Source organism: Phalacrocorax carbo, chromosome 2 (assembly GCF_963921805.1).
Source record: "Phalacrocorax carbo chromosome 2, bPhaCar2.1, whole genome shotgun sequence".
NCBI lineage: Eukaryota > Metazoa > Chordata > Aves > Suliformes > Phalacrocoracidae > Phalacrocorax > Phalacrocorax carbo.
The window spans coordinates 22843066-22862089 of NC_087514.1; the positions used below are offsets into that span (position 1 = coordinate 22843066).

Sequence of the window (19024 nt, forward strand, 5' to 3'; positions counted from 1 at the left end):
CCCTGCCCGCGCGCCGCCGCCGGCCATGAGCGTCCCGGGGTCCGCGTGTGCCGTGGGGGAACGGGCGGCGACGCCGCCGCCCGCGCGGTCCCTCCTCCGCCACGTGCAGCTGGAGAACCTGGCGGCGGGGCTCAGCGGCGGCGTCGTCTCCACCCTGGTGCTCCACCCGCTCGACCTCGTCAAGATCCGCTTCGCAGGTGAGTCCGTGCTGGCCGCCCCCTCCCGCGCCGGGCCGGGGCTGCCGAGGCGGCGGGCGGCGGCAGGGAGGGCCCCCGGGCGCGGCTCCCCCCGCAGCCTGCCGCCGGGGGCTGCCAACGCAGGCCGCGCGTTGCGCCCAAGCTCCACGGTAACGTCACGGAGCTCGCCGTTTCCGAGCCGCTGGCGTACCGTGCTGTTTGAGGGAGAGCGCGGCCGGAGGAGCCTGCACGGTTTTGTCCAGGCCTGTGTGCGGGCGGGGCAGCCCCACAGCTTGGAATAAACAGGCTACAGGCCGAAAGGGACGGTTATCCCGTCCTCTTCCCCCTTCTCCCAAAGCTGAACCTTCCTGTCATTCCTAGGGGCTATAAAACGGTCGGCGAGCCCCCGGCTGCCTTCAGGCAGATTTGAGAGCTGACCAGGCTTTCCCCCCTCGCTTTCACGACCACCAGTGCCACAGGGCACTGCAAGACCGGCCGTTATTAACTGACAGATTGTCTCATGCCAAAGTTCGAAGTTCATCTTTATGCTAAAGATTTTCAACTCTCACAGTGTAACAGTAGTTTTACAGTAATCTTGTTGTTAAAATCAGTGCAGCGGTTTTGTAGAAAACTTTTACCTTGTTGGTTTTTCTGCAGGAAAACATGTCAGCTTCTCCGTGTTGATTTTGCTGTTAATATCAGAAACACGTTGCCCTTTTATCATGCTCTCTTTTACAGAAGTTGAAACATTTTTCTGTACCTTTGGATTGTTATCTTAAATGGATATATGGGTGTTTAAGATCTCAAAAACAAATAGCAAACTATCACATAGAAGTTTTACAAAATGTGAAGCATTACGTTTTCAAGCAGACTTTGCAAAGTTGGACAAAAACACTTCCATGAATATTCTTGCGTGAGCTCATCTTGGTCAGTATTATGAATAGCATAGCAAGCAGAAGTGCTCCCTTCTCTCTATTTTGCACTTGTAAGACTATGAAGTACTGTGACTAGTTTGGGGCTCACCAGTACGAGGAAGATGGTGACATGCTGGCATGATTCCAGCAGAGGCCACCAGGCTGGCAAAGGGTCTGGAGCACTGATTTAGAAGGACAGGCTAACAGAACAGGATCAGTTTGGCCTCACAAAGAGAGGGCTGAGGGGAACTATTACAGCAGTCTGTGGCTTTGTGATTGGAGGTCACAAAGAAGGTGAAGCCAGATTTTTCTTGGAGGTGAATGGTTGTAGGGCAAGAGGGAACAGGCACAAGCATGCAAAATTCCAGTTATTTATTAAGAGAAAGGATTTTTACTGTGAGAGCAGTTAAATACTGGAAGAAGTTACCCAAAGAGGCTGTAATCTCTTCAGCCTTGGAAACGTTCAGCAACCAACTAGACATGTCCCTGAGTAACCTGATCTAATTAGATCTGTTCTGAGCAGGGGATTGGGTCAGGTGACCTCCAAGAGGTCACTTACTTTCACATGCTTGTTTAGGTTGAAAATAATGATTCTTACATTTTGTCTTCGACCAGGAAGTAAGAGCTGACACCAGAAGTCACGAAACATTACGAAGATCTTTGGCAGCATCATTGGCATACAGACTTGCATTCATGTCTCTATTTTCCCACATTGTTTAATATGTTTATAAACCTGATCTAATGGCAGCATGGTAAAAAAATTTGGAAAGGTCTTTAGGAAAAGCCTAGCAGTGCTCATCCAGGAGGAAGAAAAGAGGCATTTAATTTGTGTTCTAGTTTTGAGTGATTATTGAGGCCTTGTCACAACATGCTTAGAAAAAGCATTTTGTCTTTAGTCCTGAAGTCTTTGTGTACAGTAGTGTACACAAAGTCCAAAGGAGAATGAATAATAAATATGGCACTGAACAGAAAACACCTGAAATTCATCATTACCAGGGTTAATCTTGATGGGGACACAAAAACTATGGACTGTAAAACACTGAGATTCATTTTCAGTGAAATTGCAGTCTAGCCTTATGTGTCTATATTAAGAATGAAAGCTGCTGCTATGTTGGCATCGTAGGCTAATTTAGGTCAGAAGTGATCTTTGGAGTTCACCCCCTACTCAGATAAGGTCTGCTTAGATCGGATTGCGCAGAGTCTAGTCTGCTAAAGTTTTGAGTAGTTCCAAAGATGCCTCTTCAGGCATCTTGTTCCAGTATTTGACCACTCTGATGGAGAAAAAGTTCTGGTCAGATTCCCATCTGTTCCAACTTGTGTCTGTTAACTCTTCTCATCTCACTATGCGCTGTATCACGCATGTCATCAGTAATCAACTTACTCTTGCTGTTACAGTAGGACCAGCAGTAATTACCAGTGTAAGCTGTGTGAGCGTCTGTGTTGTAAATGAAATCCACCAAACAAAAACCTGCATGTTTTTTATCTTTTGACAGTGATATTTTCTGAATGTTTGCACAACCAGGTTATTTGGTTATTGGGTGGGAGAAGTGCATCCGTTTGGTGTTTTCCTGCAAATCCATTCAATAAGAATAGAAAAACACATGAATTTTTTACAGAACTGAACTTTGAGTGCTCTGGTAAAAACCGTAAGACATGACACGTTGAAAATACTCAGAGCTTTATAGAATATTTTAAAGAGGAAGACTGAATTTAAGAGCTTGTCTAAACTCCTTATAGAAATGTGTTGTCAAAGACCCCTCAAGTATCACTTGAAATACAATGTAAAATTGCTAGGGTGCTAAAAAGAAGAGGAAAAAAACTTCAAAGCTGCTGCTCACCAAAAATGGATTTATTTAGCCTTGTCAGATTGATGGGAACTTTGCTCTTGCAGAGCTTAGAAGTTCTGGTTTGTTTTTTTTTCAAAAAAAAAAAAAAACAAAGAAAAAGGAAAAATAAACAAACAAACAAAAAGTTCTTTAACTCTAGACTTAGGAAGCTGTAAACCCCAACTCTTGCATACTTTTAAAAGAATACTTTAAAAATCCAGCTGCTCAGTTAGTTTTCATGTTCATTTGCAGCTTGGTTTGGAGGTTGTATACTTCTGTGGTGGCTTTTACACAGCTGAACTTCATGCTGCCTGCAGTGTTTTTCATTATAATGTCTTCCCTTTGTAGTAAGCGATGGATTGGAGCTGAGGCCCAAATACAACGGGATTCTCCACTGTATGACCACTGTCTGGAAGCATGAAGGACTCCGAGGCTTATATCAAGGGGTAACTCCAAACATGTTGGGAGCAGGGGCTTCCTGGGGACTTTACTTTTTCTTGTAAGTAGAACTGAAAAATGTATCATATCATGTGCTTTATGCTGCGTCTTCTTTTGGGGGGTGTAATAATGTGCTAAGTGGCTTATAAACTTTTAATTCTTTTGGTAAGTGTGGGTCCGTTACCCTTCATTATGGTTTGCTGTTTTAGAATTTAAGCAATTTGAGTCAAAGACCTGTTACTCTGTCAAGTACAGTGCATTGCCTTGATGCTGTGAAAATACTAAGGAACTTGAGAGATGTTGACTCATTCATGAAGAATCCTCTGAAAGTGCCAACACACTGTGTTTAAAACCTCACAAAAAATAAAAACCTAAATTGATCTGTTAAGAATTATATTACATGATAAAGTTTTCTACTAAAGCTAAATGTTTAACTGATTGCAATAATTTTAGTGACAGTTGGTTCTTTCATTGTTTTTGTGAGTTGATGGGCTTTGCTTATAAAGGCTGGTTTTTAATACTCAGTCTTTTCTACATCATTAGCTGTGTAACTGTGACCTGTTTTACTGCTGATGCCTATTAATTGAAACACTTTACAGAACAGTTAGTTGGTATGCCTATGCAAACTTCGCTTGTCTAGACTGTTATTGTTTTACTTCAGTCCCCAAGCTTTGCTGTCCATTCCTGATGACAGTTCAGCTCCTGTTGACATTTCTCAATCCACAAAGACTGGAAACTGGATCAAGAGAAGATAGTTCAGTGTATGTCTGAGCTAGAAGATAGATAGCTGTCACTGTTGCTCTCAATAAAAAGGAGGCTATCTAATCAGCTTCTTTTAGAAGTTAATTCTTGACATCCAATAGCCATTTTAAGATGCAATCCCACTGACACTGTAATACTTTATGAATTTAAATTTGTATTACCATAATTCACTTTAAAGAGCTAACTTCTCAGAAATCAATTAATCAACTAAACAAAGATAGTTTGCTTGGATATCTGTTTTCCAAGGCTGCATACCACCTAATGTTTTCCATGATCTTAAATGAGGTGTTTTGTTGTTTGGGGTTTTTTTAGTGATGTAGGTTTGTTTTCACCTTTGTCAAAATATATTTTATGTTTTCCAGTTACAATGCCATCAAAGCTTACAAGAAGGAAGGGAAGCTGGAAAGTCTCAGTGCAACCGAACACCTAGTGTCAGCTGCAGAGGCTGGTGAGTTTAAATGCAAAGATTAATGTTTGCTTCTAGCCTTTCCATCGGTTGCTCCCTGCGTTTGTGTCGGTGCTGCTTTTTCTTACAGGTGGCAAGTGTAAGCGTTCGAGTCCAAATGCAGTTGTTTATTGTCTGTAAATAAATTAATGATATCTAAGATGAGTCGATGGATCTCTGTGGTCTTTTCACTCTTTCTCAGAAATAGCAGTTGTCAAAATACCTTTTTACCTTGTTTTCATTCTGTATAAGTGTTTTCCATGTTTAGTACTATATTGAGTCCCAAAATATAACTATATAGATCTGCTACTATCAGCTTATTAGCTCACTAAATGTTGAACACTTAGGCCTGGAAAAGAGGCCTACTGAAGTTAACAGAATAAGTGAACTGGTCACTAATCTTTGAAAATCTTTATCTATGGTCCAAGTTTTCTTGGAAACTGAAGATCTGAAATACAAATACAACTTTTATCAGGAAGACTTTTAATATGTTGTTTCTGATGTATGGTCTTGTACATGCTTCTGTGTTGTGTTTCATCAAGGCAATTGAGAAGACTTTTTATTAGAATGTTGGAGCATTCATTTAATGTTGAAATATAAGGCATATTGTTTGATGTGAAAAACAGTAATGGGTTATTTTACAACTGTATTTTCAATAACCCGTAAAGCTATAACAGGTTGCTTCTATTAACCTGTCCATATGATTAGGCAAATCCCTCATGACTGAGGTGTCCGTTAAAGTTTGAACAATTGTATGCCCAAAGAATAACTCAGATATTCAGGAGTACATAAAAAAATTACTTATGCTTCCTATCTACTACAGATTACACTACTGACTACGGAGAGGTGAGGCAAAAAAGGGTGTACTAGGACTATGCAAAAAACTGTATGCTCGGCAGAAGTACCCCAGCAGGAGTAGGTTGGACTTGATGGTGAGCTTTGAAGGCAGAGAGGGGGAACAATGGTGTGCATAAACTTCACCTGTTTTAAGTAATATGAGTATTCTTGTAGGATAAGTAGGTTCGTTATTGTAGAAGCCTGTGTTACACTGGACTGAAAAAACTGGGACAAGCTTTGGAGTTGGCATAACAATCAGTCTGACTTCTGTCTGTTCTCAGGAGCCATGACTCTCTGCATTACAAACCCAATATGGGTAACGAAGACACGACTTGTGCTACAATATGACGCTGGTGTTGATCCATCAAAGAGGCAATACAGAGGCATGTTTGATGCTCTTATAAAGATATACAAGACGGAGGGCGTACGTGGCTTGTATAAGGTAATAAAATCTAAGAAACTGGCACCACCCAGTAGCATGGTGAGACTTGTAAATACTCGTCTACAAAAAAGTAAACCAAGTAATTTTTTTGTATTAGCTCACTTTTATTCTGTGAGTCGTCTTTTCCACTAAATAACTGCAGCGAAAAGGCTTAATCAGAAGAAAAGCTATTAGACTGTTGAAATGTAGGAAATGGCTGAAGAATAGAGTGTAAGCTTTATGGCTAAGCCGTCTTCTATTGGGTGATAATGCTGAAATGAGAGTAAACTTCAGGTGGCTTTTCAATATTTTGGAGTCTTCCTATAATTAGAATTTGGATAAGGAGTCCAGCAATAGTGTAATCTATCTTGCTGCTAGTGCTTGCTTCCATTTCATCCCTTATCTCTCTCTTTCTGACATCTTACGGAATATAACATATGACTAAAGTAGTTGCTAATTTTTTCTTCCACAATGGATGGTTTCACAACTGCTCATTTGCCCTCTAGTTATTGAGGTCTGTAATCTGTCATGTCTAGATCCATAAAATTTGCAGACTTCTAAATATGGTCTGCTTATGTGTGGGGTTTTTATTCCTTTTAATTTGGGGAGACAGATGGCAGCTGGATTTGGACTTTTTGCCTCCTCCTTCCTTCAGGCCATGACATCAAGATGCATTCATCAGTGCCTGGAAGGTGTGAAGAAACCTATTTTAGTTCAGTCTGGCTCTTCTCCTGCAAGTAATGCTGTAGAACAAGAATGCTATCTCTTAGGAATTGTCCTGATTACTGGACATTAACTTACTTTATTTGCGGTGAAAAAAATAATCCTTCCTATGCTGAAAGACTAGTATGCCACCTACTGATGAATGCCGAATTCTGACACCAGGACAAGGCACCTTACTTATTCCTAAATTTAAATTGTCCAGTTTTCTGATTTGCCTGCCTAGATGTCTGCTGTGTTCCATGTAGCTAAGTTCTAATTTCTTGAATCTCTTAGGATGTAAGATGTCTTTTCATCTTTCCACTTCTTTGTAATGTTAATCTGCAAGTGGGGAACTAAACCAGGTACTTCCTTTGAAAGAGCAAATTACTTACTAAATCTGCAAAGAAGGTGACCTAGATAGGTCCTGAGTGACCTGTCTAACTATGCACACTGAGCAACTTCCATTTGACGTCAGGATTCCCTCAACCTTATCTATACCAAGGAAAAAGGCACCTCTTCAGGTGGCTCTTTGACTTGTCCATACTTTAGCCTTCCTCCATTTTCTGTTTTCAGGGGTGTTTTTATTTTTACTTTCTTTATTTGAAATTTGACAGCTGAAGTTTTGTTGATTGCCCTGAGTTGCAGGGGCTGTGGTGCACACAAATATCTTCTTTCTCCTCATAATCTTAATTTCAGATAGAGTTCCTTATAGCAAATAAGGGTATCTTGGAGAATACGACCACAAGTTGGAAATAAAATCTGGAAGTATCACAGAATTACAGAATGGTGGCTGTTAAAGGACCGTCTGAAGGCCATCGCTTCCATCTCCCCTGCTTGAGCAGGCACACCTAGAGCAGGGGGCACATGAATGTGTACAGGCAGGTTTTGAATATATCCAGGGAAGGAGACTCCACAACCTCTCCAGGCTCTGTCACTGCTCTGTCATCCGCACAGTAAAGGATTTTATTCTCATGTTTAGCTGAACAAACCCAGGTCTTTCAGCCTTTCCTCATATGGGAGATGCTCCAGTCCCCTGATCCATCTCCATAGCTCTCCTCTAGACTCTCTCCAGTAGTTCCCTGTCCTTGAATGAGGGAGCCCAGAACTGAACAGAGTACTCCAGATGTGGTCTCATGAGGGCAGAGTAGAAGGAGAGGATAACCTTCCTTGACCTGCTGGCCACACTCCTTTTAATGCAGCCCAGGATACCGTTGGCCTTCTTGGCCACAAGGGCACACTGCTGGCTCATGGCCAATTTGTTGTCCACCAGCACTCCCAGTTACTTCTCAGCAGAGCTGCTTTCCAGCTTTTCAGCCCCCAGCCTGTACTGGTGCATGGGGTTGTTCCTCCCCAGGTGCAGGACCTTGCACTTGCTCTTGTTGAATTTCGAGGTTCCCCTTGGCCCAGCTCTCCAGCCTGTTCAGGTCTTGTTGGATGGCAGCACAGCCTTCTGGTGTGTCAGCCACTCCTCCTAGTTTGGTATCGTCAGCGAACTTGCTGTGGGTAGTTCTTTTCTGATCGATCTGAGATTAGTCTTCTGAAGAATGGTATTTCTGTCCAAGCAATTCCATATCTTGCTCTCTATTGCACAAGGTGTTATTACTGGTCTGAGCAATTCCTTTCAGTCCTTTGGGGCACAAGACTAGTAATGTCAGGATGCATCAATCTTTGTAGAAGGGATCAAAGCTGTCTTTGTTAGCTCTGTTGCGTATTGTTCATTCATTGAACTATAGTTCATCTGAAGCTAGGTTCCTCAATAACTTGTTCTTCTTGAACTTGGCCTAGTTTTGAAAAGACAGGAGCCTTTCCTTTACTGATTATCCCAGTAACCATCTAGCCAGTGATCTTCTCCGCTCTCTGTCCCTTAGGTTTTGTCCTTTTGCCTCTATCCCCCAGATGAGTGGGGGCACAGCTGCTCTGCCACATGCCAGGCTGAGGAAAAAAAATAACAGTTTGGGGTTATGTAATTTTAACACACCTATAGATTTCTTGGAGATCTGAACTCTAAAAATTTCTTTCCCATGAAGTAGAATGTTATGTGGCCATCTCCGTGTTAAGAGTGCTGTATGGTTCTTTTCAAGTATAAGGCAGGAGGGGCCAAACATTGGAAAATAATCATAAGATTGTAGGAGTTGACATGTTAAGAAAAACATGACATAACTCGGAGTCTTGGGAGACTGTTAGATGTGTAGTCTAGAGTGACTGACTGCTAAAATGTCAGTCAAGAATGAAACATTCTTCCTGGCCTCCATGCTTCTGTATTTGTATTTTCAGTTTCATTCTCCTTCAGCAATGATGTAGAAGCAGCAATTAGAAATAGAGCACAGGAAGCATAGAAAATTTAAGGAGACTAAAGGAAAATACAGAGTCATCAAGACTGAGAATAATAATGCAGTATGCTAACAACAACAAAAAAATCCTAGCAGTAATGTGTGCTCATTACCAAGTGAAATAGATATACTGGACACTTCTGTATTGTCTTTTCACCTCTGGTAGGCAAGATTCTATACTCTGAGGATAACAATTCTTTTCCAGTCCATTAATGTCTAAGGCACTTAGTGCTCTCTATTTTGCTATGCTTTTGCTTATGCTATTTTCCTTCTTGCAAATGGGAAGCTTGTAAGCTAAGTGAATTTCTATGTCTTTGTACTTGTATTTAGCAAAATCCATGGAGATTTGGCTGTCTTGGTTTTAACTTTAGACCCAGGTTCTACAGAGAGACAGAGGCATAAATAACTTTCACATAAAAGATGGTATCATTTTTCACCATGAAGGAATCAAGATCCATTGGGAGATAATGGCATATTTCCAGTGTCTTTCTGCACAAGTTGTCAGAGCAGGGCACTGTGATACTACTGGTCTTTGGTACACTGAGAACCCAAATGAAGACAACACTAAACAGATTACAAGGGGAATCTGCTGTATTCTTTCAAAACATAAAGCAGAAGCTGCACTGGCGTGAGTGCTCTCAAACGCTTCCGGCAGCGATGTGAGTACCACATCAACAGATGAACCTTGTCCCCTACTTTACTAAGAAGCATAGGCTTTCCACTATATACATTTGCTTATGTTCCTTTTCATTGCGATGGGCAACCTTTGAAACACTAATCAACAGGACGTTTTTCTCTTGTTTTGGATTTTTGGCATTTACAGCTGTTTAAGCCAACTTTAAAATACAAATTTTTTCCCACTGCCTACTATTCAGAATTATATGCTTTACCATTTACATTTTTAATTATATATTTAATTCTGTCTATCGTTCTAATCCTGCAAAAGGGAATTCAAACAGGACTTCTTTGAGCAACCGTTGATCCTGTCAAGCCTTCATGGCAAAAATCTCCCAAAGATATGTTTTGAATATTCAAGTAAAAAATAGCAAGAAGTACATGAAGTGAAATGATTTAAAACTTGAACTTCACAGTCATATTATAGATTAAAAATAAATATAAAATCCTATCAAAATTTGTGGCAAGAAAGATTTTTGTGTAAAATTACAAGATTAAGAAAATAGAGTAGGAGTATCTTTCAAAAACTTCCTTGGCCAAGATATTTCATTACCGTAAAGAAATCCGTTTTGCTTTGAAACATTTTTCCATAAGAACACATTGTTTTGTATGATCAGTAGAAGCCTGGATCAGCTCTTACTTTACTGAGGCACACAGGGCAATAGTTGCCTCACTCCCTTCAGTCTTTGGAAGCTTTCCCTATCAGCACAAGACTTAGAGCGTGCTGGTATTCATTTAGCAAGTATCATCAGTAGATGCTTTAGGACTCTTGGGTGCAAGTTATCCAAGTCTGCTGGCATAGATTTAAGAGTTTAGCACTCTTAAATTTTGTTTAACATTCTGCTTTTGTTGGTGGGGAAAATATTACCTCATTCTGCTATGATATAAATACATTATTCTAATTCTTTCCAAGAAGAGAGCAATTATTTCCTCTGTCTTTTAAAGGTTTTACTGTCTAATCATGGGCAAACATTTGTGAAGATTTTCCCTGCTATCACTATACATAAATTTCATACTGTTCCTTGTTCTGCTGACCCAGATAGTTTTTTCTTTGGTATTTTTGATAATTTTGTTTTTCTCTGTTCCATGTCTTCTGTTTTTATATTACTGGTTAATTTTCTTTTCTGATCCAAAGTTGTCCTTTTCCCTCTGTTGTGATCCTTTGACTTTAAACTTCACAAAATTCTATGATTATGCACACAGTTGATGCAATATAGATGTTTGGTTTAGTTCCACTTTTTCTCATTTGGGGAAGTGTTCTTTCTAGGACTTTAGCCCTTAATGCATTTTGTCAGTTCATGGTTATACGTTCATAGAATGGTTTGGGTTGGAAGGGGCCTTTAAAGGTCATCTAGTCCAATGCCCCTGCGGTGGGCAGGGACATCTTCAACTAGATCAGGTTGCCTTAAGCCCCATCCAATCCGACCATGAACACTTCCAGGCGTGGGGGCATCCACAACTTCTCTGGGCAACCTGCTCCAGCTGGACATAGAGCCGTTGACTGTAACACTTTGGATGCAGCCACGCAGCCAGTTCCTCATCCATCCATTGAACTCTCAGACCTCTCTAATTTAAAGACAGGGACATTGTGTGGGACTGTGTCAAAGGCCTTACACAAGTCAAGGTAGGTGACAGCAATTGCTCCTTCCTTATCCACGAAGGGAGTCAGTCACTCTCTTATAGAAGGCCACCAGGTTAGTCAGGCACAATAAGTTCATGACCATTATTTTCTACTGTGAGAAGAAATTCATCCTCATTTATCAAAGAGATATTAACAATCACTTCCTAAATGGCTGTAATATCATAAACTTAAGAAATCTTTAGCATGCAGAGAGCTAATCTCTGTGGTAAACTAATCTTGAAGTGGTAGAAGCTCTATGCAGTTCTTATGCCTGCTGTTCTTTTAGGTTGTGGTGGTTTGTTTTTGTTGTTTTGTTGGGTTTTTTTTTCCAAGTTAGGAGTTTATGAAGTAATTTATCATTTTGTCCTGCTACACTATTCCAGTGGAGTCCTACCAAGATTCCTTCTCTTCTTCTTCTCCAGGCTCTTAGCAGTACATTGATAAATCTTTATTCAACATTCTGGGCTTCTGATTTAGTCTAATGCAGAGTTTTGTGTCTGGACACATCTTTTCATTCTTCTGTCTTACCTGAATGGATCATGGGAATTAAGATAAAACTGTTCGACATTGGTATTTTGGGGAAATTTTGGTTCCTTGAGTCCTTTTACCCGCGTTTTAATCATTTACTCCATTATAATATTCCCTTTGCAACAGTTTTCAGCCAGCCTGTGGCTCCCTTAAGTAATTTCTGGCCAAGATAATTAATTCCCCATTTATTTGTATTTTTCCAGTGTAAGTAACCAACTCTTCAAAAAGAGAATCAGTGTTTCTCACAACCCATGCAGCTGTCAGCTCATGTTCAACTGAGCTAGTCCTGCTCCTGAAGGAACTCCTGCCTTCTCTTCCTTGTAGAGACACTTCAGAAAATACCTGTTTTCCTTCTTCATTTCAACTTTTTTGAAAGAAAATGTTTCTGTATATTTTCATATTTTGCTGTCCATTACTGCTTCATAAAAATGGGGAAGATTTCCCAGACTGCTTTGCTATACCTGTGGTCACTCTGCTGGGCTGCCTTGGGATATGCTCAGAACAGGGAGAAAAATGCACTCAAACTGATCCAAATCCTAGATCTATTTGTATGAGTTAGCTTTCCATCTGTGCCCTTCAGCAAGCGTATGTGTGTCCATGAGAAAGACACTGAGCTGCTGGAGTATGTGCAAAGAAGGGCAGTGAAGTTGGTGAAGTGTCTAGAGCACAAGTCTTAAAAGGAGCAGCTGAGGGAACTGGGGTTGTTTAGCCTGGAGAAGAGGAGGCTGAGGGGAGACCTTATCACTTTCTACAACTACCTGAAAGGAGGTTGTAGCGAGGTGGGTGTTGGTCTCTTCTGCCAAGTAACAAGGGATAGGACAAGAGGAAACAGCCTCAAGTTGTGCCAGGGGAGGTTTAGATTGGATATTTGGAAAAATTTCTTTGACTGAAAGGGTTGTCAAGCACTGGAACAGGCTGCCCAGGAAAGTGGTTGGGTCACCATCCCTGGAAGTATTTAAAAAGACATGTAGCTGTGGTATTCAGGGACATGGTTTATTGGTGGCCTTGGCAGTGCTAGGTTTATAGTTGGACTCAATCATCTCAAAGGTCTTTTCCAACCTAAATGATTCTATGATTCTATATATGTACACGCATTTTTTACATAGAAATATATAAAAGTGCATCTGTGATATATATACATACACACACATATATCTATCTCCAGGACTTGATCACAAGAATTTTTTGGTACCTCTGCTCCTGATGGCCCTCCTCACTGAGATGCCAGCTTCTGTCATTGCCTCACCAGTCTCAGGTGGGAGCTAAACAACTGAGCAGTACATTTGCAAGATTGCAGCTTGATTTGTATTCTTAGAGTCCTGATCCCTGTTACCAGTTTTTTAAGACCTGTGCTTGTGCTCTCTGAGGTGGAGTCCCTAGGCCACTTGTTTCATCTTGCTTACTCAGTAGCTGTCTTTAGCCTGTATGTCATTTGGAGAAAAGCAACGTTTATTCCACTTCTGTGTGATCCCTGCCATCAGGAAAACTGACCCAGAATTGGCTTTGAGTCATGCTGCACAGTGACAGTTGTGCAGTCACAATTGGTCAAGTAATGGAGGACACACATATGTGTGTAAGCTGAGCTCTGTCAAGTTGTATGGTTTTCGTGCATTGCTGTTTAACCTTGGTTTATTCCTTTTTTTTAGGGATTTGTGCCTGGTCTGTTTGGAACTTCACATGGAGCGCTTCAGTTCATGGCATATGAAGATTTGAAACTGAGATACAACAAGTACAGAAACAGAGTATCAGATACAAAATTGGTATGATCTCTGAGAATAAATGTATGTTGTGGCATGTGAATAAGTGGAATTTTATTCCATTTGTCTAGGTCGTAGAAAGTATTGATACATTAATTGGAATGTAGAATATATAGAAGGAAATTATACTTTTTGACTTTTTAGGATCAAGCAACTGGTTAGCACTGTTTTCCTGTAGGGAAACCAAATTCTTATTTTGGCAAGTGATTTGAGAATTTTAGAGGGAGGAATGTTTTTCTGTCTTTGTGGAACCATAGGTGCTGGTCTTAAACACTTACACCTGACCAGTTTTCCATGTAAGCTGGGCAAAGGTAGTTACTTTTGGAAGAAGCGTTTCACTTCATAGGAATAAGAGGGCACAATACACATTTTACAATTAATTACTTGTAGCACTGCATACAGCAAACGTCGCCAATTATCAGGGGGAAAAATCTAGAGCGTTACTTAGTTCAACATTTAAAAATCAAGTAAGATTTTGGGAAATTGGCTAATTTAAACCATACTTAAGAAAAGCCTGGTAATTCTTGTTGCTTTTAGAACACTGTGGAATACATAACAATGGCAGCTGTGTCCAAAATATTTGCTGTGTCTGCAACATATCCCTATCAAGTTGTGCGAGCTCGTCTTCAAGATCAGCATAATACGTATTCTGGTGTGTTTGATGTGATCCGGAGGACATGGAGGTAGGCATGTAGAATTTAAAGCTTACATCTTGGAAAGTGAGTCTTACAGAGTCCAGACTATGTTTACTGTCTTCCATGCTGACTTGCAGAACCAGTGCAGCTCAGAGCAAAGAAAATATTAGCTGTACAAAATCATTTTGTGCAAGATGCCACTAACAGCAATAATCTAAGGACAAAGGAGTAGATAGGAGAGGGTCAATGCTAGACTGCAGGCTTCTGTTGTTTATTTTGTCTCCCTTCTCTCCTCCCCAGCAAATTTCACTTACAGGTTAAAAAATAACATTGAGTTAGCTGTTTTGGGGCTCTTAAACAATGAAGTCTCACTTGAACTGCTTTAGATTAATACATATGACAGGAGTGTTTTGCTGCTGGCAGTTGTGGCTAATCCAGATTCCTAGTGGGAAGAATTGAGCTAGCCAGAGCTGTTTGTACTGATATCCCTGGGTTACCCTGGGGCCTGACTGTATTTGTAGTCTAGTCCCAGCTTCCTGTAGAACCTTTAGAGAATTGCTACCTCACACCTCACCTATACATACCTTCTCACAAACCCTCTTCCCTTAGCTCCACAAGGCACGTGAGAGTTTTCACACAGAACTCTGGCCACCTTTGCAGTATGCAACCAATATTAATCTTGCTTTGGACAATGTTTCTGAGTTGCAGCATACTGCTAGGGGGACGTGGAGTCATCTAACTCCTGGGGTATTAGAAGTGGCATCTGAATGAGTGTATAAGGCTGTGTTGTTGCATGACCACCCCTGGCTCGGAGGCAGTACGACCATTGTGACTGAAGCCAATTCAAAGTGAAAATAGCTCTGATGTCTCAGCACTGCACCCTTCAGTGCTGCAGTCTATGGGAAGGCTTATTGGTTCTGATAAACTGCAAATGTGTACAGCCATTCTGGGGCCACTCCTGTACACATTATGAAACAAATGCAACGTAGAGCCCTGGGGAGGGTAGTGTAAACCGCACCCAAGCACTTGCCAGGATCTTTGTTAACCGTACTCATCGCTCCAGATGTCCTAGGCGTCTATGAAGCTGGAAATTAGGGAGCTGAGACGAAGGGTCTGAAACTTTTTAACAGCCCTAACATCAGTACTCTGATTTCAACCGGGAGAAGTTAGATTCTCATTTATTGGCCAGTGGAATCAAAATTCTGGACAAGGTGCTTTAATTCTCTGAAAATAAATGCTGACTTTTCCTTAGTCACGTTGACTCTCAGCTCACTTGCTGTTACATGACCCAAAACCACCGAACCTTTCAGCCCTGCTGGCTTCAGTGAGATTAAGTATGTAAATGCTTTTTGGAACAGGCTGCAGAAATTTTAAGTTATTTTAATAAGTTCTTGTGGCATGAAGAAAGATACTAAATTGCCTCCTACTTAGACAATACAAAAAAACACCACAAAACCCCACCCAAATCCTAGGCTAAATAACTGACCTACAGAACACTATTGTATATTCAGAAGAGAAAATTATGGGTTAAGTTTTGATATATTATGGCTCTTTAAACACTATAGTAAGAAATTAATCTGGAATTGTTATTCCTAACCTGAAGCATCTCTCTCAGTGAGAGCATGAGAAAAAAATGCTAGGCTTTGTTTTATATTTGATTTCTATTAAAAGACATAAATTTAAACTAAATGTTTTTCTGTGTCTTTAAAGGAAAGAAGGAATACATGGATTTTACAAAGGAATTGTCCCCAACGTGATCAGAGTGACTCCTGCCTGCTGTATTACCTTTGTCGTTTATGAAAAGGTGTCTGGTTTTTTACTTGCTTTTAGAAAAGAAACTAATTAAAGGTATGAGTTTGGGTTCATAAGGAATCTATCGCTTATTTTTATATTTATGATCTAGGAGAGATTTAGTTCAGCAGTCTTTTTTGACACTGTGAATTGATCTAGTATTTTGAGGAAAGAACCTGGAGATAGTAAAACCCTGCCAACATCTCTTCTGCTGAATGTTCCTTCGTTGCTGCCTTCCGCTCTGAATCAGCTGTGTCTGCTTGACACAGATGTCTCAGCAACTGTGAAATAACAGCACTGTGACTGGGTGCGGGCAGCTGTGCAGCAACTCCGTTCATCCCGGTCTGCCTGGAATAATGGACTGATCTGTTTTGACACGTCTCAAGATAACAGTTGGTCAGATTCTACTCCTACAGAAGCGGAAAACTTCATATAAAAGCAACTCTGGGGTCTGCAAAACTTTCTTAAATCTTTATCTGAACCTCATGAAGAAAGTATGTATATAGTTGCTTACAGCAATGTCTTCTGAATCAACCTCTGTGTTATTAGTCAGATTTTAGGATATGGAACGCTCCAAATTCCATTGCTCATCCAACACAAAAATGCTGCCTCAGTGGGGTGCAGTTTGGAAACTCAAATTGTTTTGTAAAACAGCTGTCTATTCTTTGGTTTGAATAATTGCCAATCTGATGAAACCCAGTTCTTGTCTCATACCAGGACAGACTTGCATTGTGGTTTTTGGCTTGCTTTCAGCACCAGACCAAAGTGTATGTTGTATGCATTGCTGGCCACTTACGGATGAACAGATTCATTTTCTCCCTCTTCCCTGCCTGCCCTCTCCCTCTCTCCATCTCTCTCTCTGAGTGAGTTTGTCTCCATTACTGATACATCTGACCAAATATTACTAAGCAAATGCATATTTGAAAGTAGGCTTAGCTAACGTTTCAGAAATGAGGCTTTTTTCCTAGTCTGTGTTTTCCCATAGTGATGCAGTTTACAAACTTAGCGATAAACTAAATTACAGTACATATTAGTGAATTTATATAATAATGATGTTTATTTGTATGCCACTAATTGCTGTCAGAGATACGTACTTTTTGGAAGTCTGGGTTTATTTTTCTAGTTCTTCTTTAACAAAATACATTACTGGCCATAACATCCATCTTCAGCTGTTAGTAAGAAGGTATTAAGAAGTATCTCGGAAGTATCACTTAACAAAGGAAGAAGTAAATTAGGAAAGATAATTCAACAGGTAGGGGGAAATAATCAGTTTTGTGAGGAGAGGAGAATACTATCCAGCTGAATAATGGCTTAGAAAGGTTTCCTGTTTAACAAAAAACTAACCTAAAGCAGAAATAAGGCTTTATATATTTAACAGATTAGGGTATTGGTTTCAATTTTAAACTAAAATCTGGAAGACTACAGAAATTGCTCGATATTTTGAATCTTAATTCAGCAATCCACTTGCTTGTTTCTGTTGATACTATTGCCACATACCACGTTTTGTATATCCTTACCTTTATTAATAATTCACACTTTCTCCTCCATGATCTCATCTCCCCTACTGATACAGTTGATAATCTCATCTGAAAAGGGCATGTGGCCATCATGGCTGGCTTTAGCTTTTATTATGAAAGTTTCCATGTGCATTTAGCCAAAGATCAAATTTACTGGAGCCTTGCCATGCAAATTACTGTATATATCGCTAACAGCTACTACTTCTGTTTTTGGAGGGCGTTTACTTGTTCTTGTGTTTTCTACTATGCAGAATGAACATAATGGAACACTGAGTTCACCCAGGGTCCAAAAAATATTCAGAAGTCATATGAATAAATCATAAGAAAAGAATAAAAGCTGTGCACTTACCGCCCTGGATTAGTGTGCTCTAGGCCCCCGACAACTTACTCATGCTCCAGGATAAATATGAAGACGGGCTACAAGCATGTACACAACCAGTTACTGTATGTTAACTGACATTCTGTGCATTCACACCATAGCTGAGCTCATAGTAACTTGCTTGTGTTCAGATACCTTAAAACCCATCGTCCAAGCCAAGGAAAACAGTACAGTTCTTCAGAGAAAAAATACCAGCTGTATAATTTGCTGGCTTGCAGCAATATCACACATAAGCTTGCAGTTGGGAAAGCCTGAATGCTCTCCTAGCTGCAGTTGTGTTCCTCTAGCATTCTTAACAAAAGCTGCAGACGAGAGCTACTAACTTGAGACATGCCTGGGGAAAATCTTATAACCTGTGCAGAAAAAAAGCTGAGATTTAATCCGAAGTAGCTGAAAATAAATTCTGTATCTCAGATTTAGTGTCTTTTAATTTCTGGGAAGACTACATTTCTGCATGTTGTACATGCTTTTTCTTGTTTTATTTCATTCATGTAAAATTGATGTTGTAATATAAATATTAATATTGTTTCCCTTTAGAATCTGTACAATTTTTAATAATGTTTATCACTTGTTGTATTTGGAAGAAAATACTTGAAATGCTGAAGCTAATGCAGTGCTGGCATGGTCAGTGTTATTCTTATTTCTCTGTCTTCCAAACTATTTAATATGTCTAGCTTTTCATTAACACCAAAGTGACTGTGTATATGTGAAAGGCTAAATCCAGAATTATTTTACTGGAGCAATGAAATTAAGCTTTGTAACTATAAAATTATTTAGCATCTGTGTGCTAATATTGGAGACCAGTAATAGATTTTTATACTGAAATCTAGGCTATTGAGAAGTGAGAGACGGTGAGCTTGGATAGTCTGTTTTTACTTAGCTATTCAGAACGAGGTATTTAACACTTACTACATCGGCTAGGTCACAGTTAAGTTGCCAGGAGTTTGTTGAGAGACCTAAGGCTGTACCAGCAGAGCATCCTATTCTGTAGTCAGGGTCACAGGAGTAGATGTTATGTATGTTTTCTGAAGGCTAAAGCCAAGACCTGAGTTTACTTTCTTTGAACCTTCTATGAAGTCTTCTAAAAAACTTGTGTAACACCATGTAAAGTTCCTTAAACAGTTTGATGATAAAATAAAATAGTCTGGATTTTTTTTTTTTTTGTAAAAGATCATATTTATTTGATACAAAAAGTTACAGTTAATTCTTAAAATGGTGGTGGTACATATTCATACGTCAAACAAGGAATTAAAAAGTTAATGAACTTGGT

At 40.1% G+C, this 19024-nt stretch overlaps 1 protein-coding gene across 1 annotated transcript; it reads left to right on the forward strand.

The window, feature by feature from the left end:
* Window positions 1-14: 14 nt before the first annotated feature.
* On the forward strand, window positions 15-19023 carry SLC25A32 (solute carrier family 25 member 32). The gene is made up of 7 exons (XM_064442261.1): window positions 15-197; window positions 3265-3415; window positions 4479-4564; window positions 5680-5840; window positions 13322-13435; window positions 13970-14115; window positions 15778-19023. The coding sequence occupies exons 1-7, from the start codon at window positions 26-28 to the stop codon at window positions 15911-15913; spliced, it is 966 nt and encodes a 321-aa protein (XP_064298331.1). The 5' UTR covers window positions 15-25; the 3' UTR covers window positions 15914-19023.
* Window position 19024: the final 1 nt, after the last annotated feature.

Coding starts and splice junctions, on each gene's coding strand:
- SLC25A32 (XM_064442261.1), top strand. CDS start 26: ATGAGCGTCCCGGGGTCCGCGTGTGCCGTGGGGGAACGGGCGGCGACG. Junction 5,841..13,321: donor GCGTACGTGGCTTGTATAAG/GTAATAAAATCT, acceptor CCTTTTTTTTAG/GGATTTGTGCCTGGTCTGTT. Junction 13,436..13,969: donor GAGTATCAGATACAAAATTG/GTATGATCTCTG, acceptor TGTTGCTTTTAG/AACACTGTGGAATACATAAC.